The sequence below is a fragment of the Zingiber officinale genome, chromosome 1A, assembly GCF_018446385.1.
Source record: "Zingiber officinale cultivar Zhangliang chromosome 1A, Zo_v1.1, whole genome shotgun sequence".
Lineage (NCBI taxonomy): Eukaryota > Viridiplantae > Streptophyta > Magnoliopsida > Zingiberales > Zingiberaceae > Zingiber > Zingiber officinale.
In genome coordinates, this window is record NC_055987.1 from 155,855,397 (window position 1) to 155,881,978 (window position 26,582).

Here is a 26,582-nt window from a genome sequence, read left to right on the forward strand (position 1 = left end):
TTGCCCTAAAATTTCATCCCTAATCCATTGATTTTTTGTAGTACTAGTCCTGAAGTTGGAATTATTCAGAAGGTTAGAGGATCCATTTTTTATTTATGCTTTGTTTATATTTTCGTATTTTTCTCATGGAACTTAATACCATCGAATTTTTATATGATTGATAGTTCATTGCCAAAAAAGATGATACAGTGAGTCCTGGGACCAAAGTTATTGTTATCTCTAAGTCTGCTCGTACTGACACTCATGTAGCACCATCACCAAAAGTGGAAGCTCTAGTGAAAGAGAACCCAACTGATTTATAGTATTGTATGATCGATATATATTTTATTAATTTATGTTGGTTGAAAGTTTAATCATTGGTATATATGTACTAGTTAGTTTGTTAGAAATTTCATATCTTATTTTAGATCTTAGATCTTCTATTTTGGTATAATGAAAACAATGACTTTTATTAATTTTATGTGTGGATTATACTTAAATTTACACTAAATTTATTGTAAAAATTTGGTTTATTATTTTCGTCAATGAAATTGATTTTTTTAAATATAGATAAGAATATCAACAATGTACATTTGTACGTTGCGGATTAGAATATCAACGGCATGCATTTGCTTGCTACGGAAAATACATTCCAAAGAGTATCCGTAGTACGCAACGCACACTGCGAAATATGTTTTTCACAACATTCGTTGCGCACTGTGGAATGTGCTTTCCGCAGCGTGCAAATGCACACTATCAATAACCTAGGGTTTTTAATAGCTTTTAATTGTGCAACATGCAATGCATGTGGCGGAAAGTGAATTTGCACTCTGCGAAAAGTCATTTTTGTTGTAGTGGTCTTTTGATGTCTAATCCTTGGTATCTATTACCTAGTTCAAACCAACAAATCCAACAGAATCAAATAGAATTCATTCCACTCAGTTAAGTTTTCATATAAACTAGCTAATCGGGTTTGATTTTTATATAAATTTCCTGATCCATCTTGTTTTTATTAATTTCAAAATAAATTCTAACAGACCACACAGCCTTGGTTTTATAATCTCTAATGACTCTACTAAAAGAACGGTAACATAAGAGTTTAGTTATGATTGCAAAGTGAATCAAATGAATATTAGACCAAAAAAATTCTGACTGCATGGGTTTGAAGGGGATCAGTTCAGTTTCCAATGCATCAATTCGACACTCCAGGATAGGCAAGCCATGCCTCCATCGATCGATGATCAAATTCTCAAGGGCTGGAGCTAAAAGCACATGCCATGTTGTGTGCAATGCACAATAAATAGATAACCACACAAACGCATCTATCCGAACTGATATATAACCACAGTTGGAAAAGAGGGAAAAAATGATTAGACTGACCTATCTATACATTATAGATGTGGTATGCAACTACATTTGAAAGGAAACAGAACTACAAGAGACGTCCACATGTAATAATGATGCCAGAAAAGTAAATCATATTGAGCATGAAGGATGATCACAAGTGACACTATTTTGCTTTTCACAACACTGCTAAACTGATTTTTTTTTTTTTGTTCAAAGAAGTATTGCGCAATGACAACAGAAGTCACAACTCACAAGAAACAAGTATTGGCAAAGTTTGACAAATCCTCAGAAAGCTTCAATAATATAAAATCATGCATTAGAAAACACACCTCATTGCTGGGGCCAAGTTTAATAAGCCTCAAGAACAGGCTTCTAAAATGGTGATTTCTGGTGAATATGATCTCTCTACAACCCATTGCATAGACAAAGTTCGTAACTGTGTTTCCTGATTCCTAGTATGCATCTAGGAATACACACATACGTAAACAAGTACATTGCAGCAATAAATACAGAAACAAGTGCATCAAAGCCATTTTTTTTTTTGTATGTTTATCTCATTAAAGCATCCGTATACTTACTGATTTCCTTTTAACTGGCAAAGGTACTAACTAGGTGGTTATAACTACTGATGCAGATAGATTTCTGAAGGTCCATCAACTTGAACATTTAATTATTTTTAAAACCTTAAGGTATTGAGGATATTATGATTCTAATGCAATTTAATAAATATTCGACATGACACGTAGCGAAGAATTTCTTTGCAGAAAGCAAAAGAAAATTTTAATTGCTTTAGATAACTCGAAACGGAAACACGATGCCACAAAATTGAACTGTAAGACTAATAATGGAAGTGCACTAGACAAATTGTCCTGCTGTTTTAGTTAATAATACTAGGGCCTGACAGAGAATCGAGTACTCCTCGTGAATATCTAAATAGTTAGAATCGGCCTCCGTGGTATCTTTACTTTAGAACCGAAGAATTAGAATTAGACTCAATCAATCTAAATGTATATTATGCATGATCCAGTGAGTAGGAAAAGGGTTGACCCGAAGGAAAAGGGATTAACTTGTATAGGTGGCGGCAAAATTCACAGTGGATCGGAAAATCGAATAGCTAGCTTAATAGGGCTCTACACTCCCGATTGGCTCCGCCGATCAAATAGGTTCTCTATGAACCCCACATCCAGCGTGAATCGAGCTCGCTCAGGACTTAACTCTCCTCACTTCCGATAGGCCCTGTCGATCGGACATAGTCCACGTGGGCCCTACTCCTTGTGCAGATCGGACTCACTCAAGACTCAGCTCCCCTCACTTCCAATCGGCCCTGTCGATCGGGAATGTTCCCCATGGGTCTCACTCTCGGCACGGACCGGGCTCACTCTGGACTCAGCTTCGCTCTCCCCGATCGAGCTTGCCGATCAGACAGGTTCTATGTAGGTCCTACTCCTGGCTCAAACCTGATGCACTCGGGGCTCTGCTCCCCCCTTTTTCCTCCAATTTGTCTTGCCCATCAAACAGACCATAAAAAAGTCAACATTGACTTATTAAACTACTCCCTTTGAGGATGTATCTACAACCCAATTAAGTCATATATATATAAATGAGTCCTTGGGAAGCCCATCTTCTAGCTAGCAGTCCAAGAGGCCTCGCGGCCTAAAAACTAGTTATTGCCATTAATATAGTGCATGGATTTATCAAATGATCGTATCTATGTACAAATACTTACACCTTCTCTAAACCAAAGTGATTGATGGAAGTGGTATAAGAATAATGATGGGAAAGATTGAGGGCTTACTTGGTTAGAGGGAGTTAACCAAAGGAAAGGGTACGAGATTCAATTGATATGTTTGGTGAGTGAAATTGTTTACTGAGTAGTAAATTCCATATACTAGTATATGGATTTCCTCCAATCCGTGGTAAGTTGGGGGGAATGAAAAAAATTATTGTCCATTCCCCCGATTTAGCGCATCTTCTTCATGCTTTCCCTCCATTTTTTACTACCATATTTCTTTTCTTCTCCCATCCAAATCAGTTTTTCCTCACCACAACGTGTTCTCACCATAGCTCTTCCCTCTCCTCGATGTTGTCATCGCCACAACTCTACCCTCTCTGTGACGCGTTGGCGGACGTCGTTCCTCACCGCGAAGTTAGGTTTCTTCCTCGTCACTGTCCTCGCCATGACTCTTCTCTCACCGTGAAGTTAGGTTTTTTCCTCGATGTCGTCATCCTCGTCGTGTCGCAACACTTCCTCTCCGCGACGTGTTTTCGCCGCGACTCTTCCCTCTCCTCGACACATTCCTCGATCGGTGAGCTATCTCCTGAATGTTCATCTGATTTTGTTTTATGATCTTGATCTAATTTTTTCCCCCACAAAACTGAGCACAAGTTCTTCTTCCAAGTAACACTAGACCCCCCTAGCCCGCTTACTAAAAATTTCCTTCTCTTGTCAGAGTTCTTAGAGATAGTCAATCTGCATATCACATTATCGATGGTCCACCCTCATCGCTTCCCGATCAATACATATGCAGGGTTCTCCAATTGAGATGAGAGAAATTGAACGTGCAAAGTCCCTGCCATTAGAGTGCAATTTGGCACGAAGAAGGCAATGAAAAATGATATGCAAAGAGAATTACTTAAGGATAGACACACAATACGATGGGATCTATAAAAAGTGAAATGATAGATCATGAATTAATATGTCTATCCTTGATTTCTTTAAGATTTTTTCTTATGAATATCATTGCGCAAAGGCAATAGCGTCTCGAATAGTAGACGTCGCGGTGAGCATTTGAACTACATGATTCATGAATCCATTGAGCATGTAAAAGAAATAATTTTTGGATCCTAAAAAACAACTGACTAGGGAAAAAAACAGAGGAAACAATAGTAGTTCATTTTATCCAGGAAGAAAGAATGACTTTGGTAAGGAAAAAAAAACATCTTTCACGACAGCGAACCTTCTTATATAATCCCTAGAATTTATCTATTGCCATAACAACAGAAGGAATAGTTAATTGGATAAAGGAATAAGCGAATGTTTTATAGGAAAGAAAGTTTGATGGAACCAGGGAGAGTTCTTGATTCCTTTACCAAAGATACCATCACAGACAGAAATGCGCAATTGCTCTCCAACGGAAATGGACGAGCTTCGCCCTTCTGTTCATAGAAAAAGAAGCGGAAAACTGACTTAGTAGCAATCTGCTAAGATAAAGCACCTTAATTCTGGATGAAATAGGCGTAGAAATATGAAACGAGCAACTTAGAAAGCTAATAAGTGATAATGAATAGCATCCATCATCTACATTAACAAATTTGATCGATAGGCAGTGTTTAATTGGCTCGCCGTGTTCGCCGCCGGCGGCCCGCTGCCGTCCTCGAGCAAGGACTGCCGGCAAGTGGGGCAGGACGAGTGCGAAGACAGCCACTCATCGATGCATCCGACGTGGAAGCCATGGTGGCACCAGGGGAGCACCCGGACCTCCTCCCCATCGGCGAACTCCGCCAAGCAGATCGGACACTCCGTCGCTAGGACGCCGGCGCCCGGCCCGTAAACCGCCACCGGCAGCCGGCGAAGCGCCTGCTTCTTGAGCCCGGACGTTGCCGCCGACCTCGTCGCCGACTCCTCCGGCATCTCGAACGCCAACCGCCGCCCCCACTGTACCGCGCACCGCACCACGGAGTTCAGCCCGAGCGCGATTATCAGCGCACAGAGCAGAGCCGCGAGGATGATGATCATGTTTCCCTCCATGCCGCCGTCGACGGCCGTGGTTCTGTTGACCGCCGGCTGCCGAGAAGCCTTCGTATACCGATCAAAATATCAAATTTGGATGAAATCTGCGAGCTTTTCCATGAAATAAAGCGATCTGGAGCATCAAAAGAGAAACTTTTCGATTGTATTTGTATGCGCCCTTTTGGAAGTTCTTGCTCATCGCTCTGCCAAAAATCATCGGGAACAGTAATTTTGCAAGGAATCTGAAGAGCGTAGGGACATTTGAAGGGACATCCTAGTGGTTTATTCGCCAAAATACGGGGAATAACAAGCGAAATCACTCAGCCTCTGAGTGGATTCGATCTCATAATTTGAATGGATTAAATGAGCAGGAAGGAAGCAGGGGAGCCCAGAAATTAAAGGATGGTCGAGAAATAAAGAAAAATTAATGTCTGAGAATAATATAATCATTGATATTCCACCAAATCATAATTTTTTTTATATAGAGAATTCACCAAATTCCAATTAAAAATAGCACTAAAAATCCCTTGCATAAGTTTTCATGTTTCCCGTGATAGAAACTTCTGAAGGTTCATCCAACTTTATTTATTTTCTCAATCTGATCTTTAAGTTTCACGATAAACTTTTGTTGTTTATAAAATTGCACACCACCTTGCAATAGATTGGCATTGAAATTTTGTTCACAAAAAAAAAAAAAAAATACATACCTAAAAGTTTATTGTGAAGCTTTTTGTATTCATTTTTATGTATATGCAAATTTAGATGTTCATGCGCTACCAATCTCTCTGAAAATATGTTGAAATTTGATTAAAATAGCTTGAGATTTGACCCCTTTATTTTTTAGTGTTGTGGAATTTGGTAAATATATAAATTCAAACAATTAGAAATATAATGGATGGTTATAAAGTAGAGGGACTAATTAACTATTGTTTTGTTACAATTTTAATTACTCCTAAATTCATATAAAAATGTTAAAATGTTTCAATTGTGCAATCGCAAACTAATTAAAAAGTTAGACTAACGCTATTTTTACCGTTCAATTTTATTGATTTTTGATAAATGATAAAAGGAAAAAACTTGAGTTTTTAACCCTATAGTCATTTAAACTCAATAGGTTTTTTTAATTGTGCTCGAATTTTTTATTTGCATATTATTTTATATTTTATAATATCATAATTGGTGTTTTTAATATAATATACAAATGTAGCTTGCGGATAAATTAGTATTTTACATGATTTAATGTCAAAAAATAATGTAAATACTAAATTTATTTACCACGTGTTTATCTATATTTAATAAAATTTATATTAAAATTTAGTTTTTAAGAATCATTAAAAGGGTTTTTTAATCAAAAATAAGAAACTAAATTATTTTTAATTTTAATGATAAATTGATATAATAGTAAAATAAGTTATTTACATAATCTGATTCATTAAAAAAATTATATTATAATACAATTTTAATTTAGTAAAATACAAAATAATTACACACATAAAAACATGGTAAATTTTAAATTTATAAAAAAACATTTAATAATAAAAATTAATTATGTCTATAAAAATAAAAAATAGATATAACGTTGAATTCATACAAAAATAATTTATTTTTAATTAAATAATTGCAATTAGCTGTCTAATTAACAAATATATTTTTATTTTTATAAAAAAATATATTGATAAAATAGAAGATTAAATTTCTTATTATATTTATTATCCTTTGATAAACTATTATATAACTAAGAAAATAATCATTTCTATCAAATACAAATAAATATTTTAGCCGATCCTTTTGATCACTCCTCCCCGAGTTTGCTCATACGCTTATTTTGACTTAATCATTCCTAATAATCTTTGATTTTAATTATTGGATTAGGGTTCCTACGGCTAGAATGGTGACAACAATTCTTTCTTCTTCTTGTTTTTTCCCTTCCATATTTTACTTTTCTGTACTGCAATTGAATCTTCATGTCCTTGAAAAAGACCCTGCCTAATGCCTGATCAATACATCATTGGACTCTGATCACGAGATGTGGAAGGATTCCCGAAGAACAGGTCCACTGAAACAAGTCCTAAAATTGCCAAATCTGCAGTGGACAAACACAGGAATTCAGTGGCAAGCAACTCATTGACATCGCAAGCAGAAAGCCATCGATCTGTAGGTGTTTCTCTAGTGTTTGTCTGGACCACTGCTGTTTAAGATGCCTCGTCGTCATCGTCTTGTATGGATATAATAGATCATGCCTGATCCTGTTCGAAAATGGATTAGTGAAAAGTTGAGATGTGGCGATCTCACGGATCGGATGTGGACTCCGCTCCGTTCTGGAAAATAGATAACGTTAGTGCCCAGTTAGGTAAGGAGTCCCGATGTTAGCCCTCTGATGCTCAAGTCAGTCATCGGAATGTAGAAAAGAAATGAAACATTAGAATTATACGCAAACAGTAAATCACGCGTACCTACGCCGGTGATGAACTCCCTTTATATAGAGTTCTGGTAGACAACGTGCACGTTCCTCGAAGTGTGGGCACGTTCTCCGATATGTGCGTGGCCACATTCTCCAACATGTTCGTGGCCACGTCCCCCACGTTCCAATGTGAACAGTCCACCTGTCCTGCTGCTTGTCCGAACGAGTCAGCCGCTCGGCACCAGGACTCTTCTGCTTGGTCGGCTTTGGCTACTTTTCTGTGTGATGATTCCGAGCAGTGATTTGTCCCTCTTGATCGGACAAGTTCTTCCATACCCGGTGCCTCAATGTTTCCTAGAACGCTCGGTGTCGAGAGTTGCCACCACCTTACCCTGAACCGGATGGGCGACCTGCTCGAACGAATCTCCTGCCGATCGGATACTGGTTCATTCGGTAGGCTAATGCAGCTACCTTCTGCTCTTCTGAGTTCTGACATTGACCGTCTTAACTTTGACCTCCACCATTACAGTTGACTCGTGTCAGGTGTGCTCCTTCTTATCGCTAGGTGTATAATCGAGAGGAGCCGAGTCGAACTTTTGAATGTTTGAGTTTGGTTCATTTATAATCAAGCCGAGTTAGAGTTTTATTTAACGAATATATTCATGGCTCATGAATTTATTGAACTTTTATCTAGTCTAAACGAACTTAATAAACATCAATTATAAATTCAAATATTTATTAACAATTAAATTATATATTTAGAGAAAATTATAATATTCTTATTAAAATTTATAATTTTATTTAATAAATAAATTTAATAAATTTATTTATATGTTTAGTTTAAAATCTATAAATTTAATATCAAAATTATTATTTTCTTTATTTAAAAATTGATTCATGATGTTAATGAATATATTCACAAGTTAACAAGTTGAATATTGTAAAATCTGAACTTAATTTATTTATCTTAAAAAACTTTATTAAACGAGTTAAAAAATTTTTTTATCATGGAATAATTCATGAATTGACTGGATTCATTTACATCTCTACCTATAGCCACATCAATGTCAATTTTAAGCTAGAAAAATACAGTCATTTTACACATGTAACAATAGGATTTTTATTTTACCCTAAATAATGAACTGACTGGATTCATTTACATCTCTACCTATCACCACATCAATGTCAATTTTAAACTGAAAAAATACAGTCATTTTACACATGTAACAACAGGATTTTTATTTCACCCTAAATATGACTCTGGCTAGAAGCTTGTGTTTTTTTTTTATATAAAAATAAAAATTAAAGTAAATTGAAAATGAAAGAGAAAAAGATAGAAAGCAATGCGTAAAAGTAGCTGTCGCATTCTCTTGGAACGATGCTCGTTGTGAACATGATCGACAAAGAAAAAATATACGTGACATCACTACACATTTATTAACTTTTCAGTTGTAGGCACGTGATCGATCTGACCACGTTCATTTTATTTTTATTCAACCAAATTTTGGCTATTGTTTTTGTGAAAGCAGTAAGACGAACAAACACTGCACCCGAAGTAGAATTTTAAAAACTATAAAAACTAAGTTTAGCCTAGCCTTGCCACATGTCTACTGCCAACATCACGCCAACTTTGACGATCACTATGTTGCTTGATGTTGATCTTCTTATCTCTTCTTCCCTTCCTGAAGGGCTTAAAGGCTACAAGCACAAGATATAATATGAAACACACCAATTCACAAGCTCCAAAGAGAGAACAAGTAGCATGAGTTAGTCCTTGACTAGCATGAGACCCCCATGGAAGACAAATTGAACCTATGGAGAATGTGTGGAATGAAGCGTGCAATAAAGATTAAACGTGATTAAATCAAAGCTATGGAATTTGTTCAATCATAGCATTAATAAAATTATACTTATGATCAGTACAAAAGGGCAGGTGTGCGACAGCACTCCAAATCTTTAGTATCACTTTCCGTTCATTTAAAAAAGAAATTGTTAGGTTACGGTAGATTTAAACCATAATGATGATGATATCATAACATCGTATGCTCATGGAGTAAAATCCTACAATAAAACAGTAAAAAGGTGAGTGAGAAAAAGATTAAAAGAACTAATGAAAACGAAAAGGAGAGTTCGAATCTCACTTTTACTTTTGCATGAAATTTCAAGGGAGGAAAAAATCTCCTGTCTTTCATTTGTTTTCTACTTAACGAGCCGATTGCTACCTAAAGAACAATTCAAACACCAATTTTATATTCAAATTTCAAGAGGAAGATCGAACAAATATTCCACAGAGTACTGATATACACAGGAAAACATATTTAATCATATTATCCTTGCATATTTCCCTGCGATCCTTTGTCTGAGCATATTATTTTTCTATTTCGCAACCCCCCTCCCTCCCATTTTCTCTGTTCTTGGCTCCATCTTCACTGGCTCATTGGCGAATCTCTCCTCCATGTCCACTTTCGATCAGCGAGATTCTCCTCCCAGTGACGCTTTACGGTACGTTTTGGCCCGTTCGTTCGTTCGTTCGGTAAGCCATCCCTAAGTCAAGTTGACCGACGAATAGAAAGAACAAGGGCAAGCAAGCCATTCCTTTTGCTTCCTTTCCAGCATCTGTCTCTTGGAAGTAATTTAACCATCCTTCTCCGTCCGTTACGCTGTTTCAGGTTAAAAAATATTGAGGGTGCAGCACACTTGCTTTCCTCTCTTCCCAGAATCCATCTCGCTTTCCTTCACATGCATTGCGACCATTTCCCTTCTGAAGTTCTTCTTCCCCCTTCAAATAAATGTTGCAGGCGTCGCTCTCAGTGACGGTAGCAGCCTAAGTTTTGTTTTTTTCCCCTTATTTCCTCTCCATTTCGATCTTTTCTTGGATTCAAAATTGCTCTCTTTGATACATTTCTAACTGTAGCAGTCTAGAGATTGATTTGTTCTGCTTGCTTCCTTTCCTGATCTCTTTGCTTCTACAAATTTATGAGTTCATCTTTCTCTGCAAACAAATGTTGGAGGCTTCTCCCCTTGATCACGCAGTCACCGAGGCATGTTTTACACCGGGGAAGCACCAACATGAGCTCAAAAAGTTGCGAGCTCCAAAACAAATGGGAGGCTTCCAATGTTAGATCTGTTACTTTGCTGGTAATTTTTCTTCTCCAGATCAGCGGCACGCTAGGCCTCAACGGAGATGGAGAGCTGTTGCTCGAGTTCAAGTACTCCGTTCTCAGCGACCCTATGGCCGTGCTCAGCGACTGGAACCTCTACGATGACACGCCCTGCTCTTGGAATGGAGTCGTCTGCACGGGATTCCCGGAGGCAGCTGCTTTCAATTGGAGTCCCCCTGCTAATTGCGGTGGCGGTGGCCGCCACAATGTGGAGGTTTCCATGGCTTCTAGAGTCATCAGCCTGGTCCTGCCTAACTCCCAGCTCTTGGGATCCGTCCCCGCAGAGCTCGGCTTTGTCCAACACCTCCGCCATCTGGACCTCTCCGGTAACATGCTCAACGGCACACTCCCGCCAGCCCTCTTCAACGCGTCCGAGCTCCGCGTGCTTTCGCTGGCCAACAACGCCATCTCCGGCGAGCTCCCGGACTTGGACGAGTTCAGCAGCAGCCTCCAGGTGCTCAATCTCTCCGACAACGCGTTGACTGGTAGGTTGCCGTCGAAGCTCTCGCGGCTGCCGAACCTCACCGTCGCCTCGCTCTTCAACAACTACCTCTGCGGAGAGCTTCCTGTCGGCGGGTACGAGCGGCTACAGTATTTGGACCTCAGTTCCAACCTCATCAACGGCTCCCTGCCGACGGAACTCGGCGGGGCGAGGCTCCGTTACTTGAACCTGTCTTACAACCGGCTTTCCGGATCGATCCCTCCGGAGCTGGGGGCGAGAATTCCAGCAAATGCCACGGTGGATCTCTCGTTCAACAATCTCACGGGAGTGATACCAAACGGCGGCGCTTTCGGCTCTGAGAAACCGATGGCTTTTGCTGGAAACCCTAGCCTCTGCGGCAGGCCGCTCAGGAACCCGTGCACCATCCCTTCCTCTCTCTCCAGCGCTCCTCCCAATACCTCCAGCGTGACCTTGCAACCGGCTAAATCTCCCCCAGCCTTTGCAGCATTCCCCAATCCCGACGGAACCACTCCGGATACTGCCGGCCAGAGCACGGCCGGCCGTGGATCGCTTCGACCGTTGGCGATTATCCTGATCACGGTCGGGGACTTGGCTGGCATTGCGATCATCTCCGCAGTAATCTTGCACGTATACCATGCGAAGAAGAGGAAGAGGCAAAAGCAGCAAGATGAACTACAGCAGGATGATGGTCGAAGCAACTGGTTGAAGAATGAACGGCCTCCAGCGGCCACAGAAGCAGCCGACGCTAGCGATTGCAGTGTGATCAGGTCATTATCATGTTGTTTGAGGAAGAAAAGCGACGACGGAGGCGACACCGAGGAGACATCAGAGTCGTCGGAGTCACCAGAGACGGAGGCGGAAGACGAAGACGCAGCGTGCAAGGGCGCGGAGGGGGAGGACGGCAAATCCAACCACCTGCAGCAGAAGGAGCAACATGCAGAGGCTACTCTCGTCATTGTGGACGGCGAGACTAACCTGGAAATGGAGACTCTGCTCAAGGCCTCGGCTTTCATCCTCGGGGCAAGTGCGTCGAGCATCGTCTACAAGGCGGTGCTCGCCGACGGCACCGCCTTGGCTGTGCGTCGGATCGGGGAGAGCAGCCTCGTCAACAAGTACAAGGAATTCGATGCGCAGGTCCGCAGCATAGCCAAATTTCGGCATCCAAATCTCCTTCGTCTCCGGGGATTCTACTGGGGCTCCGACGAGAAGCTTCTCATCCACGACTACGCAACCAATGGCAGCCTCGCCAACATCACATTTAGCAACAGTACGCTACTTTCCCCTCTCCATGAATTTCAAGATACGAAATCAAAATCCTAAAAATCTTTGCACAAACGCGAAATTTAAATTGCCCTTAAACTTTTTTTTTTTTTTTTTTTTGCAGAGAAGCTCGGCTCGTCAGCGTTACATCTGAGCTGGGAAACGCGTCTCCGGATCGCAAGAGGCGTGGCGAGGGGGCTCGCCTATCTCCACGACAAGAAGACCTTGCACGGCAATGTCAAACCAAGCAACATTCTCCTGGATTCCGACACGGAAGCCAAGATCGGAGATTTCGGCCTCGATCGAGCGATGGCCGGCGCTGGCCCATCAACCCGGCAGTTCGGGAGCAAACGCTCCACGCACTCCTCGATCAGCTTACCGGATTTGTCGGCGTCTGCAGGAGCCAGTCCATCCGCCGCCGGCGCGTCCTCCGCGTCGAGGTTCGCTCCTCCACCCTACCAGGCGCCGGAGTCGCTGAAGAACCTGAAGGCCAGCGTGAAGTGGGACGTGTACGCCTTCGGGAGGGTGTTGCTGGAGCTGATCGCGGGGCGGGTGCTTTCGGAGCTGGAGCTCTGCCGCCTGAACTCTGGCTTTGTCGCGGAGGAACAGAACTGGGCAGTGAGGATGGCGGACGCCGCCATACGAGACGAGGTGGAGGGCAAGGAGGAGGCGTTATTAGGGTGCTTCAAGCTAGGGTTTGCTTGCTGCGCCACGGCGCCGCAGAGGAGGCCTTCGATGAAGGATGCTGTGCAGGTGCTGGAAAATTTGTACTCCGGCTCTTCTTCTGCCACTGCCACTTGACCTCTTCGTCTTTGGACAACTAAAAGCCCTCTCACAGAAGAAAATTTTCTCATCTAACGATCTCTGAACACATCTCGAAAGATATCCTACAGTGCTATTGATATTCTTCCTTTACTACCAACTGTTTTCATTTGTACATTCTCTTTTGCAGGCGTCCTAATTGTTCTTATTTTTCTTTCTATGATCATAATGCCTTTAACCAAGGAAAGCGAAGAAATTGACTTGAGATTTCAATGTGTGTTTTAAGACAATGAACATTTCAATACGTAGATCACCACCATATGGCTTATGCCAAACAAAATCAAACGCCAAGAATGGAAGAAGGCACAAAACTTAATCAGAATGAATATTACAATGTAGATCGATCACCACCCTCACGAATCAAATAAAACATTAACTTGCTTAATTAATGACCCAACACGACCAATTCCTGGTCGAACTCGAATCCCTCGTCTGCGTCTTCATCGGCGGCGGCCTCCGTCGCCATGACGGCTGACGGTGTCACCCCTTGGCTCTCCTGCGCTGCCTCGAGGACCATTCTCGCCGGCAGCGGGCGGGCGTCCGCGGGGACGACGCTGGATTCCATGAAAGCCACGCAGATGATCAGAACGAGGACGGCCACCGCTTTGAGGGAGGCGGCCATTCTCGACGCCAACTTCGTTCGCTGCCGGAATTATTAATTAGTTGCCGAGCAAGGGACGAGGAAGAGAGGGAAGAGGTGGATGATATTTAAAGGGAAGTCGGCTACAAGGTTAATGGTTATTTTTGGATTTGGGCCATTTCTTTCTTCCTTATTTTGGGCATTCAATGAACGGTGGAAATTTACATTTTGACCGTGTCTTAATTACTTATATATTTTGCTAATCCATATGTTTAAATTTCATCCGATTAACAAAACTTCTAATTATTTTTTGTTTGTATCGTACTCAAACTAAAAAGTGATGATGATAATGAATATGTGTACTTTAAAAAAATCTAAATAATTTTGTTATGAGCTCTTACTGTCAAATCGTATATTTTTATTTATTATTTTTTCATCGTCTTATTCACATTATCAATTTTAAAAGAAAAGAATTTTTTAAAAATTTCCTTACTGTTTTTACAATAAAAATATCAAATGTAATACGGTTTGAATTTTTTTTTTCCTTCAATTTTTAAATTCCAGAAAGTTCTCTCAAAAAAAAAAAAAAAAAGTTGCTTGGAATTGCCCCCACTAAATGCAAATTGGACAGCGTAGATTGTCAGCTGTTTCATTATTGATTCCTGCTGCTTTCACCTTCCCCCAAAAAGTAGCATAGCCCGTTAACTCGGTCAACAAAACTACCAACAGTCGAAGATTTTTAATGTTATTGGTACAGAGGAAAGGAAGTAAATCTGCTCCGTCACTTCTCCTTTTGAGTTCTCTCCTCACCGAATATCCATTTCTACGTCTTATCATCACCACAGCAGAGGCATCTTTACCTTTCTTCTTGCCTCAAAAACTGATTTTTTTTTTTTTTTCTTTACTCTTCGGCTGGGAGATGAAGAAGCTCGGCAACGGGAAGGGAAAGGTGCACCCTGCGCCAGCGCCGCAAGGCCACCTGGCTGCGCTACCCGCGGCCGTGATGGCCCTGGCGGCGACGCTGACGGCGGGGGAGCAGGAGGTCCTGGCCTACTTGTTGTCCGGCGGCGGGAGGTGGAGGGAGCAGCGGAGGCGGAGGGCGCATCCCCCGGAGCTGGGCTGCGACTGCTTCGGGTGCTACAAGAGCTTCTGGGCGCGGTGGGACGCGTCGCCGAACCGGCACGTCATTCACCGCATCATCGACGCGGTCGAGGAGAGCCTGGAGAGCAGGGAGCGCGGTCGCGGGCGCCGCCGGAAGCAAAGGGAGCGGAAAGGCTGCGACTTAGCGGCGGCGGCGGCGGGGGAGGAGATCTTCGGATCGGAAGCGAAACGATTCCTGGAAGTGGATGGAGGGCATTTGTGTAGCGACAATATTGTCGGTGAATTCGGCGATGAGGGGCGTGTTGATGATAGTGAAGAAGAAGAAGCAGAAGCAGAAGATGAAGTAGAACAGGAGAATAATGAAAACGGCAGCCATGAGAGCAAGAGCTCAGTGAGGAGATTCATGAGTTTTCTCGGAGAAAGTGTTTGGGGAGTTTGGAGTTGAATGAAATAGCAAATTAAGAGAGGAAAAAAGAAGTCTGTTTTCTGTAGAAATCAAAATGGTTAATGAATACTCACTCGATCTTCTTTCATCTCTTCTGTTCTCTAATTTGTTTTATTTTTAGAGCATTAACAATCCTGCCAACTAGTGCCCTTCTTCATCCTCATGATTAAAACAACAACAACAACAACCAGATTCTGAATCCCAACTCTTAACCTTTCGCGTCTGTTTAATGTTTTGTTGCCTTAGAAATTACGTTTCCTATTTTGCTTCTAAAGCTATTCTTAGAATGAACTTTGTTTTGAACTGTTTACGATCGAATTTCATCTATTGTTAAAAATAACTATTTCTATAATATTTTAGAAGCTCAAACTGAAACTGGACTGAATTTCCACTGATTCTTGTTTCCTTCTGCTAATGGCTCTTCACTGCAGTGTCAAGAATATTAAGCATCATAAAGTTTGCAATACGGTTAAAGTAGAAAATATCACTAATCTACCAAATTTCCATTAACACTTTATCCGTCTTTATCTATTTCTGCAGCCATCTTGTAATCCTGTAATAGCCCATGCTCAATGGCTAAACTATTAAAATAGACCATCAGTCCCTCAAAAAAGCTAGTTTCAATATTCACAGTGGCATTGTTGTTGTCAACATAGAGACTATTGTTTGGCAGCCTAAAACATCATTTATATAAATCTTAATACTTTCTATATTAGAAAAACTATAATATATAAATAAATTGAATGTTAATACTAAAATGTTTATTATATATTTACATGCTAAAATTTACATTATCATATAGTCTGTGGTTTTGTGAGGTGACAAATTGACAATAAGGTCTTGTATAAACTACATCGTATTTAATACAGTTGGTGAACGGTGAACGTTTGTTCACCGTCGTGTTTATTATTTGGTACAGTTGGTGTACCAAACAAATTATGTAGCATCTCTTCTTCTCCACTCCAATGTCGTTTTTTTTTTTGTTTTGTCAAAGTCTGCTACATGCTTCATCATATTCCGAGTTTGGTAGATTCACTGATAAATTACAGGACATGAAGATTGATATTGGAAATAGAGAACCTTGTCCATTTGTGTGATGCTAATGGCAGAGCATCTCAGACGGGCATTTTGCACCCACCAATGGCAACTGCCTTGCACTTCAATCTCAATCCCAATCCCGGTTAGTGATCAATCGAGCTATCTTGTTGTCAGTTTTACGATGAACAATGTGAATGACAACAAGTCTTTGCTACTTTTCGAGTGCAGAGTAGAAACGATCAACAGCCCAACGAGGTATCATCATGTAGAAACATTAAGATACAATAAAACTGACAGGCATCATCACCTTAGAGATTAGAATGTCATACAACAATTTCACATAAATCTTTCCTCTCTCAAATACACCTGATTCGCTCACCAACTTCCTCTAGTCAAAATCAAACATTCATTAGAAGAAATGAGGCTACACCTGAAACTCTAACTGATGGCAAGGTCACCAAGGCTCCCTGTCAAAACACTGGAGCATTTACTCGATTTGATAATCAACTAACTGTACAAAGCACATGCAACTATGGAAGAACAGAAGCTGCCAAGAAAACCACAAGACATAAAAGCCACAATAACATCCAGGAGGTTGACTATTCCAACGTTAGACATGAACACCATTTCCATTGGAGTGGAAAGTTCCATTAAGCAGACTTTTGGGAGATTTCTTCAAGCTCCCATTTTGGTAGACTTTGGAGAAACCATTACTGGAAGTATGAGGTTTTAAGATGCTCGGTTGACCAGAAGCTTGCAACCAAAAATCTAACTGGCCACACGACGCTGCTATTAAACCTGTAAAAGAGTTTGTCAAGAAGAATGTTAAATCAGATTTAAAATTATTCCTTTAATTTCCTAAAAGAAAGCACTAGGCGTGCACTAGCCTATGAATCCCAGGTGTTGTATGAGATGCTTGAAAGAAAATTGTAAAATGATTGTGCAGAAATGATCATCGAGAAGGAAGTAGGGAGACAAGATTCAAGGTCACAATTTATATGTAAAGCAAATAGAAAAGAAAACTTCTCTTAAAAAATTGAAATAGAGAACATTGGCAAAGATGCATATGCTTAATCAGAGTGGATGCAGGATCACCATTCAAGTAGAAAGTATCAGTGGTCACTTAAAACTGAGGCATGCAATAATTGATACGACTTTCATCTTGCATTCAAAACTGAGGCATGTGTGCTGAATTTGAACATGAAACTGGCTTAGTGTCTTGAAATTATGCAATATTCAAAATGCTGCATACCTAAGAAAACAGCAGAGGGTTTCCCTGGCCTAGACTTGAATTCTGGATGAAATTGCACGCCGACAAAGTAAGGATGAGTGGGCAGCTCAATAATCTGCACCATTGATGATAGTAGATATATATATTAAAAAACAGTAGAAAAAAAATCTGAAATTCTTGAGTGCAAGAAAATCTTCCAAATGCCTACTTCCATTCTTCTTCCTGTCTCATCTTTACCAACAAAAGCAAGACCAGCTTCTTCAAATTCTGTTACCATCTCAGGATTTACCTGTAAAATTAATAACTAAGAACTATAGGGAAAAACACAGCAAGACAAGATTAAGCAAACTCTGTTATCATATTAAACTTCTAGCTAAACTTCTCTAATCAGCAAGATGAAATGGGGCAAACCTCGTATCTATGTCGATGCCTTTCGTCAACAAAGCTTGCTTTGCCATACCTAAAGAAAAACCGGAAGATATAACAAGTTAATTGCCTTTTTAAATATGAAAACATCACTGGTCAAAAGATACTTCTGTGCTTACAACTTTGCAGATTTGCAATCAGCAAGTTCAAAGTAAGTTCTCCTCGATCCAAGTCTCATTGTACCTCCCATATGAGTTTTGGAACCCTTTTATGTTAAGGGAGTATAAAAAGATCATGTAAGATTACCTCATAAAATAGGATGGAAAATGTAGAAATCGAGAGTTACCTCTGGCATAAAAACAACAACAGGAGTTGTTGTATCAGGATCAAACTCTGTGCTATTTGCCTCCCTCAAGTTCATGACTGAGCGAGCATATTCTATGACAGCAATCTGCATCCCGAGACAAATACCGAGGTACGGGACTTTGTTTTCACGGGCAAATTTAGCGGCAAGAATTTTACCCTCCACCCCTCTGTCTCCAAAACCTCCGGGGACAAGTATGCCATCTGCACTCTGTAACAAAAGATTGTTAACATTGTTGCAAAATTAAACTATATTGGAGTGAAACAAAAGTTAAGATGATGAAAATGCACTTTAAAATGTATGGCATTGATTTCTTAAGTAAAAACAAGTTCACCTTCAAAAGCCTCCATGCTACTTTATATGCATCAGGAGTCTGTGTCAATAAGAATTATTGTAAATTTTGAAACAAGGAAAATGCTAACAAGAAATTCAAGGGAAGAGGCTATAGAGTATCATGAAAGCAAACCTCTTCTGCAGAAGTTTCTTCAAGATCAGATGAGGGCACCCAATTTATGACAAGTTTTTTCCGGCAAGCAACAGAAGCATGTAAAAGAGCCTGCAATTTCACAAAGGAGACTATAGTCAGTGAAAGTGCTTCGTTTTTATAAGAACACACACTCAAGGATTGCCAATCCCAACAATGGCAGCCCTAAAGTGCACAGAACTACAAGAATCGATGGAAATTACTATATCTTAGAAGAACAAATTGACATCAGCATTAACCTTCAGTACAGAGAGATAAGAATCAGGAAGACCAGTATACTTTCCTACAATGGCAATCTTCACCTGAAAAACAATCATTTAATTAGTAAGTATTTTTAACTCCCATTGGAACAAATAAAAGAATTAGAGAGGAAAAAAGATGGCTCACAGGATCATGCAACATGTCATAGAGTTTAGCTCTAGCCATCCATTCTACCAGTAGAGGTTCCTTAGTGCATCTATACAAGTTAAAGTTGTCCTATGAGGGAGGGAACAAGTGACTAAATTGCAACAGAATAAGCTTTATAACAAAATGACCTTTCAAGGTTTAATAACTTCAGAAGAGCTTCATGAGCCTTTTGCTCCTGCAGAGGTCATGAAGGATGTTAATATAAATGTTATAATAACTAGAGACAATTTTTGAAACAAAGAGTATTCATGGTATTGTCAAAAAGAAAAAAATTGCACTACCCTCAGAACCAATGGAATGTGCCAGATGTTTGTAACATCATGGAGGGTAATAATATTTGCTACCTAAAAGAAACAAATAGTTGATTGATACGATAAAATTAGCACTCTCATCCTAGAATAAACAACAGAGAAAATATCTTGACGAGTAAAAGTTGAGAAATTTACTGGAACGTGGCAAAAAAGTGAAAGTTTTTCTTTAACATTTACTTCAAGGGGCTGCAAAAAAAACATCAAATTGAACTTTAGTAGATGAATCATGGTAAAGGAAAAGAAATTAGTGGCAACATACAAGAGGGCTAAAAATGATGAAATGAGAGTTTAATAGGGACCTTCTCACTACGGCAAGCTAAAATATGTGGGGTTAGCCCAAGTCCTCTTAATCCCCTAACACTATGTTGTGTTGGTTTAGTTTTCTACAGGAATAAAAGAAAGTGTTAGCTGTAATGATTTGGAGAAATACATTCAGCTGCAAATAACTTTGTAGTCATTACTGGTTCGCCGACTGATTTGAGAACTGGTACAAGACTGACATGAACCAGACAGAAATTACCAGGCCCTGTTATGAACAACCAAAATCTTGTACATGAAAGAGGATTTAAAATAAGCTGTCAAAACTAATATATTGAGCAATTGGCTGCAGATTCTTCTCACCTACACGGTAAGAGAATTGACCCAAAGCTTCTATAAATTGCATTGATTCAATGTCTCCTGAATTAAGATCTTCACAGTTAATATAATGGAAAGTAATGTTTCTTCTGGATGCATACTTGGATGAATATGGCAGTATTTAGATAATAATAACTTGCAATAGTAAGATTTGATCAGATAGTTGCAGTATCTTTTGGCTACTATAGTTTGTGCTTTACTAAAACAGAACTCCTGAAGAAACCTTACCTATAGTTCCACCTAATTCGATGATACAAACATCAGCTGGTTCATCTGTGCCATCTACGGGTATCATTGCCACACGTTCAATCCATTCTTGAATGGCGTCTGTAATATGGGGCACGACCTTCAAAAGAAATAAAGACAGGTTTGAAGGGATAGTGAGAAAGTAACCAAATTTTTTAGTGAGCAGGTGCAATTTGTTCATTAGTTAGAGACACACCTGAACTGTTTTTCCCAGGTAGTCCCCTCTCCTCTCTTTGTTAATGACATACTGTCACCAGAAATAGATACATTACGAGAAGAGAATAACAGTAATTCATAAAGAACCAAAATAGCCAAAGAAAATTGAAAGTAAATTTACAAAGTGAGGATCACCAACAAGCAAAGAATAAAAGTCACCTGGTATATTTTTCCAGTTGTAATATTGTTATCGCGAGTTAACTTGATGTCAAGGAAGCGTTCATAATTTCCTAGATCCAAGTCCACCTATTACATGAAGTACAAGAAGGGTCACCACTTGAAGTGAAATGAAGCCACAGAAGGAAATGATTAACTAGCCTTTCATAGACAAGAGTTGGGCTTAAAATGTTTAGGTTTCTAGATTTGAGAAAACACAATAGAAGCCCAATCCTTGAATGAAAATTAACTTGATTCTAGATTTCACGAAATGCATCAGAGATATCTCAATGCTCATTACCTCTCCGCCATCATCTAACACAAAAACTTCCCCATGCTCGAATGGAGACATGGTCCCAGCATCAGTGTTTAGATAAGGATCTGCACAAGTCCACAATGACAGAGTTATCAATTTAAGATAAAGTGATGCAAACTAAGGATATGAAGACTTTATCCATATTGTTAACTATCTCTTACATTTTTTTTTTTTAAAAAAAGGAAAACTAAGTGAGAAAACACAAGCACAAGAAAAGATGAAAAGACAATAGCAAATCTAAAGAAGAACAAGCACGTTACAACATCTACAACAGTGTAAAGTTGAAACAAAAAGCCTTTCAGTCAAACAAATTTTCTGTATAGCAAATCTGAAGAAGAACAAGCGAATCAGGTATCTATATTCGCGATGTGGCCCAGATAATGCAGAAGGGATGCACATCGAAAGACCTGTACTGCAACGATCTCTCCCAAATCTTTGCAGCCAAACAGAACCGCCAATGCCCCCATCATTACATCACACGGCTGCGACGGCCTTCACAGAAAAGAAGAAGAGAAGGGAGGAAAAAACAGTTTTTAAAGGGGGGAAAAGAAGGGGAATGCGATTCAAAAAACGATTTTGACGGACCGTAGTGCGAGAATGATACAAGAAAACAAACAACTCGGAAAGCAAAAAATGGAAATATTAAAAAAAAAAAAAACCTTTGATTTGGGAGGATATGAAGAGCGAGGCGTGTACCGATCTTAATGGAGGTGACGCGGAGGCCACAGGCCTTGAGGAGGATTCCGATGCTGCTGGCCGTCACCCCTTTCCCCAGCCCACTCACCACTCCGCCCGTCACCAACACGTACTTCATCTCTCTCGTTCGCTCTTTCTCCCCACTAACGCTGCTGCAATGGCGAAGAAGACGAATTGGATGACAAGCAGAGACGGGCTTATTTATAAATCCACTCGCCCCAAAGTAGTTTCTTTTCGTTCCTTAAAAAGAGTTTTATCCATCAACGTAATTCTTTTTTTTTAAAAAAAAAAAAATGTAATGGCGCCTCTGCATATTTTTTTAATTTTTTATCATATTTAAAAAAGATTGAAAAAATAATTAAAATATCCGACTTACTTTTGTTTGGTGAACAAAGAAAGATGAATTATCCAGTGAGGGAAAAAAGGAAAATATTTGACATTTGACAGGAATAAATTGGACTATCCGTCTTTTTGTTGTGGCTTTGGATCTTGTTGCGGTTCTTGTTCTTAGTAAAAGCAAATAGGTGGCTAATTTGTCTATTTCGATGGATTAGCACATTAATCTTGTCACCTTCAAAGTCAAACCGTTTGAGGTTTGACCAATTCAAAACCTAGGAACTTGGAATCCATCCATCGATATCCATGAGAATTTCAGGATTTGTTATGTTTCAGTATTTATAAGTTAATCTGAGAAGTTGTCTCTTTTTTTTTCCCATCAAAATTAACTTTTTAAAGAAGAAACTCAAAATTTTCATATTACCTAATTTATTTTAAACTGATATTATACAATTTTCTTAAATATTCGATTATGAAAAATGTTTTTGTTCATGTTCTACTCTTGTAAATGTTGATTTTGACCACGTATAGGTAATATTTACATAATTTAATAAGAATACAAATATATGGATAGGGTGAGTAAAAATTCAGTTCAACTAAATAAATCAATCGATCGAACTCCAATATAGAATATACAGTTAATTAAGCACGATTTCTATAATTAAATAATATGCAATATACACACCGATACAAATATTTTCATAAGTTAATAAGGAAAAATAAACAAGTGAAATTGTCACATTTCTAAACTGACTCATCATTCTCTCGAAAGAGATAAATTATGAGAAAATTTGTTCAACAACAACAGCACATATGTGAAAAATAATTGAGATAATATATTTTGTAGGAAGATATAAATTATAACAAAACGTGAAATTCGTTATCCAACAATCTTATATGCCAACTTAAGAAGATATATGGGAAAATTATAATTGACCATCATGAAAAAAATGTTTCTGTTGACTTTGCTGGGTGCACCAGGATACAAATGAATACATACATTCAACATGTCACATGGCCAAAAATTGAATGCTTTGACCCATTTGAACAAGGCATAAATGATTTCTTACCGCTTTTTTTCTTTTTTTTTTAAAAATAGGCATTAATGATTTGCACCGGAATCTAAATAAATAGACATAAATGATTTCACTTTTATTTAAAGACATTGGTTTTATTTTTAAATCATTGTTCTCAGAATGAGAGAGTCGAAGTCGTTCATGGGAAATAAAATTGTTTTATTTTCTTCAAATAAAATATGGATCAGTTTTCTTCTAGCGAATTAAATAAATACGACTATCCGCCAAATGGCAAACTACTACGCGACCGATTGGGTAGGGCCATCCATCGTTCTCGCGGTTCCTATTCCAATCGATTCACCCACAACTTCCCGCCACCTTCCCGCCGACCGACGATGAAGCGGCCGAGACACGGCCCAGAGACGACAGCGCGCGCACCGTTCCATCAACTCCCGCTCCGATCGCGGCGCGAATGCCGGGGGGCACGTGGTGGGCCAGCGTATGGCAGGGCATCACATGAGGTCGAGTAGGAAACGAATCCAATTTGAGACAGGCACAGAATCTGAGGCCACGCACCAGGTCGAATCTCGCAGTGGATTTGTGGCAGAACGGCCGTAACCGCCGAGTGGGGTGTTCGGCCAGTCTGCCGCGGGGATCGTGGGCTGTCGGCGGATTCCTCGGTGCGTAGTTGGCCGAATTTGATCATCGGATGAAAAAGCCATGTGGCCTGGCAGGTTGCCTTACGCAAACCGGGACCACTCGGTACCGAATAACTTCACGGCCTAGATTCGGACCAAGGTACCAGTAGATTCCCGGCAGTTTGGTGGTCGTTGATTCAGTTAGATGTTGTCTGGTGGCCAGTGGCAATCCATTTAACCTCCCCACCGTTTTACGCATCTTAAATTACGTTGCGCAAGGTGAGGGGATTGCGTGCGTCGAAGTGGAGAGATTCGGATGCACGCATGCCAAATAGGGTAAACAAGTTATGGCGACCCCAAACAAATTAAATGACAAGATAATGGTGGGCCAGAGGCAAAGATTTTGTGGGCGACCAGTGGTTCTTACTACTAGATATGATTTGACAATAGAGTACATGCGCATTGAGTGCTCTATAGATCCAAAGCATCATATCGTGTATGACTATCGAATTACACGATGGCTCTTTATTTTAGTGGTTGGGTTTGGTTGAGAGTGGATTAGTAGTCCATAGCAAGGAGATGGTGAATTTATGTGAATAGAGAGGAGACTGGAGAGGTACCCTGTTTTTTAGGTCACTATGAAATATTTTATATACAATATTTGAAATTAAACTATTCCTTCTATGAGTAGTTACCAATGACAAAGTTAAACATTCTTAAACAATGATTTTTCTATCTTTAATAGTCCTTAGTATCAATCTTACTGATCCGGTAGTAAGAACAGGGAACCTTGCCCTGTGGAGTCAACGCCACATGGGAGTCGCAGTGGCAGTTGTCCATCCGGAGAGGCCCGGGTCCGACCGGACGACCGGCCGGCCGTCCGGTGGAATCGAACGTCCAGAGAGGGATGGGTTCGATCGGCTGGCCGACCGGACGATATTCGGCTGATGGAGAGGCGCCCTGTCGAAATCAGGGTTCCGGCGCTCAGTGGAAAAGGTCGCAGGGCCGAGCGGACTGCACACTCGGCCAAAGCCATAAGGTAACACTGTTAATAGTCTCCACAAAGCACGTGATGGAGAATCTCCCCAAGTAAACCACCGCATATGTCCGGCCGGATGTTGAGGGAGCTGTCCGCCCGGACGTCAGATCTGGAGCAAAGGGGAAAAGGACAAGGGACGTCTTTTTCTGACAGCAGGTATGTTTCACGTGTAGGCCATGCTCCAAATCTTGTGACAGGGGATTCCGCTGTCCCATCGAGGACATGCTGAGACTATAGCAGTATGGGTTAGGGAAGCTCACTGACAAGTCCTTACTGGGGTATGGGCCATGGACACGTGTACACCTCGGTAGGTGTACACTCACTTCTTCGCTGCCCTATATAAAGGCCCTCATTCTTCGCCGAAGGTATGCATTCTACGATATTTGGAGTCACTTCTTTGTTGTCGAGCTTTGCCTGACTTGAGCTTCGGAGGGTCGTCGCCGGGAACCCCTTCCCGGCCCGACTTCTTTGCAGGTTCGCCGGAGCGCCGTCCGACCGGCTGAAGATCTACGTCAGCGACAAGGAGAGCACCACGTGCCCAGCGTCCGTTGATTCAGCGATTCGGACAGGATCAATTTGGCGCCGTCTGTGGGAACGCACCTGCATCCGACCGGAAGCAATGGAAAAAGCTGGAAGACCGCACACGGTGATGCTCTCCACGGAGGAGCTCGACGCTCTAATCAAGGCAAGAGCAGCTAAGCTCGTGGAGCAACAGAGAAAGAATGAGCAAGCCAAGCGGTTGGAGCAACAAACAACGTCAGCATCAGGTGGCTGAGCGGAAGCACCGCCTGCCACGGTTGCATTTCATCGGGCCCTATTCCGTACACCTCTTGAAGTCACAACAGGCAAGGCTCCCTGAGCGGACGCCTACCCCGAGACAAAGATCCAACCGGCATTCAAGGGGAAGCACCGCCGAGCGGATGAAGATGGATTGGGACTTGGATCAACCATGAAGCGCAAATTATCTCCAGCCTTTCCGGGGCAGGATGAAAGGTGCGCCAATGTAATGTATGCTATATATTTTCTGTTTAGCTGTATACTTGTAATGTAGGCAGCAAAAATGATAAAAGGATGACAAATAATTTCGCCGAACGGCAGTGTTAAAATTAGCCTTGAAGGCCGTCGAGCTCCGACATTAAAAATCGAGAGACGAGCCGGCGTCTATAAACCCTCCGAGCGGAAGACCGTCGAGCTCCGACGTTAAAAATCGAGAGTCGAGCCGGCGACTATAAACCCTCCGAGCGGAAGACCGTCGAGCTCCGACGTTAAAAATCGAGAGACGAGCCGACGTCTATAAACGTCCGAGCGGAAGACCGTCGAGCTCCGACGTTAAATATCGAGAGACGAGCCGGCGTCTATAAACGTCCGAGCGGAAGACCGTCGAGCTCCGACGTTAAATATCGAGAGACGAGCCGGCGTCTATAAACGTCCGAGCGGAAGACCGTCGAGCTCCGACGTTAAATATCGAGAGACGAGCCGGCGTCTAAAAACCCTCCGAGCGGAAGACCGTCGAGCTCCGACGTTAAATATCGAGAGACGAGCCGGCGTCTATAAACGTCCGAGCGGAAGATCGTCGAGCTCCGATGTTAAATATCGAGACGAGCCGGCGTCTATAAACGCTCCGAGCGGAAGACCGCCGAGCTCGGACGTTAAATATCGAGAGACGAGCCGGCGTTTATAAACTTCCGAGCGGAAGACCGCCGAGCTCCCACGCTACATAACGACCGACGAGCCGGCGTCTATAAACGCCCGAGCGGAAGACCGTCGAGCTCCGACGTTAAATATCGAGAGACGAG

The 26,582-nt window shown here is 41.0% G+C and overlaps 4 protein-coding genes across 5 annotated transcripts; 2 read left to right on the forward strand and 2 right to left on the reverse strand.

Annotated features, from left to right (window-relative positions):
• Positions 1-4,230: 4,230 nt before the first annotated feature.
• LOC122038117 (RING-H2 finger protein ATL74-like) lies at positions 4,231-5,449 on the reverse strand. The gene has a single exon (XM_042597721.1). The coding sequence runs from the start codon at positions 5,072-5,074 to the stop codon at positions 4,625-4,627; it is 450 nt and encodes a 149-aa protein (XP_042453655.1). The 5' UTR covers positions 5,075-5,449; the 3' UTR covers positions 4,231-4,624.
• A 4,264-nt stretch (positions 5,450-9,713) lies between these two features.
• LOC122038116 (probable LRR receptor-like serine/threonine-protein kinase At4g37250) lies at positions 9,714-13,323 on the forward strand. The gene is made up of 2 exons (XM_042597720.1): positions 9,714-12,348; positions 12,466-13,323. Exons 1-2 carry the CDS (start codon positions 10,434-10,436, stop codon positions 13,140-13,142), a joined length of 2,592 nt encoding a protein of 863 aa, XP_042453654.1. The 5' UTR covers positions 9,714-10,433; the 3' UTR covers positions 13,143-13,323.
• A 1,339-nt stretch (positions 13,324-14,662) lies between these two features.
• LOC122005542 lies at positions 14,663-15,289 on the forward strand. The gene has a single exon (XM_042560614.1). It carries the CDS (start codon positions 14,663-14,665, stop codon positions 15,287-15,289), a length of 627 nt encoding a protein of 208 aa, XP_042416548.1.
• A 1,318-nt stretch (positions 15,290-16,607) lies between these two features.
• LOC122038118 (CTP synthase 1-like) lies at positions 16,608-21,978 on the reverse strand. Of its 2 annotated transcripts, none has more exons than XM_042597722.1 (21): positions 21,758-21,978; positions 21,047-21,126; positions 20,749-20,835; positions 20,570-20,620; positions 20,356-20,473; positions 20,113-20,169; positions 19,953-20,017; positions 19,791-19,874; positions 19,627-19,677; positions 19,462-19,524; positions 19,309-19,355; positions 19,160-19,229; positions 19,012-19,074; positions 18,755-18,844; positions 18,623-18,661; positions 18,271-18,498; positions 18,104-18,189; positions 17,970-18,018; positions 17,767-17,847; positions 17,580-17,673; positions 16,608-17,125 (listed from the first exon to the last, which is right to left on the reverse strand). In XM_042597722.1, the coding sequence occupies exons 1-21, from the start codon at positions 21,873-21,875 to the stop codon at positions 16,938-16,940; spliced, it is 1,809 nt and encodes a 602-aa protein (XP_042453656.1). In that variant the 5' UTR covers positions 21,876-21,978; the 3' UTR covers positions 16,608-16,937. The 2 variants fall into 2 exon arrangements, with proteins under 2 accessions (XP_042453656.1, XP_042453657.1); XM_042597723.1 differs by lacking the exon at positions 21,758-21,978 and adding an exon at positions 21,469-21,542.
• Positions 21,979-26,582: the final 4,604 nt, after the last annotated feature.

Bases quoted from the DNA above. Each gene is read 5' to 3' on its own strand.
- LOC122038117 (XM_042597721.1), bottom strand. From the start codon at position 5,074: ATGGAGGGAAACATGATCATCATCCTCGCGGCTCTGCTCTGTGCGCTG.
- LOC122038116 (XM_042597720.1), top strand. From the start codon at position 10,434: ATGAGTTCATCTTTCTCTGCAAACAAATGTTGGAGGCTTCTCCCCTTG. The intron at 12,349-12,465 runs GTACGCTACTTT...TTTTTTTTGCAG, and splicing joins CAACATCACATTTAGCAACA to AGAAGCTCGGCTCGTCAGCG.
- LOC122005542 (XM_042560614.1), top strand. From the start codon at position 14,663: ATGAAGAAGCTCGGCAACGGGAAGGGAAAGGTGCACCCTGCGCCAGCG.
- LOC122038118 (XM_042597722.1), bottom strand. From the start codon at position 21,875: ATGAAGTACGTGTTGGTGACGGGCGGAGTGGTGAGTGGGCTGGGGAAA. The intron at 19,875-19,952 runs GTAATGACTACA...TTATTCCTGTAG, and splicing joins TCAAATCAGTCGGCGAACCA to AAAACTAAACCAACACAACA. The intron at 17,674-17,766 runs GTAGGCATTTGG...TCAATGGTGCAG, and splicing joins AGACAGGAAGAAGAATGGAA to ATTATTGAGCTGCCCACTCA.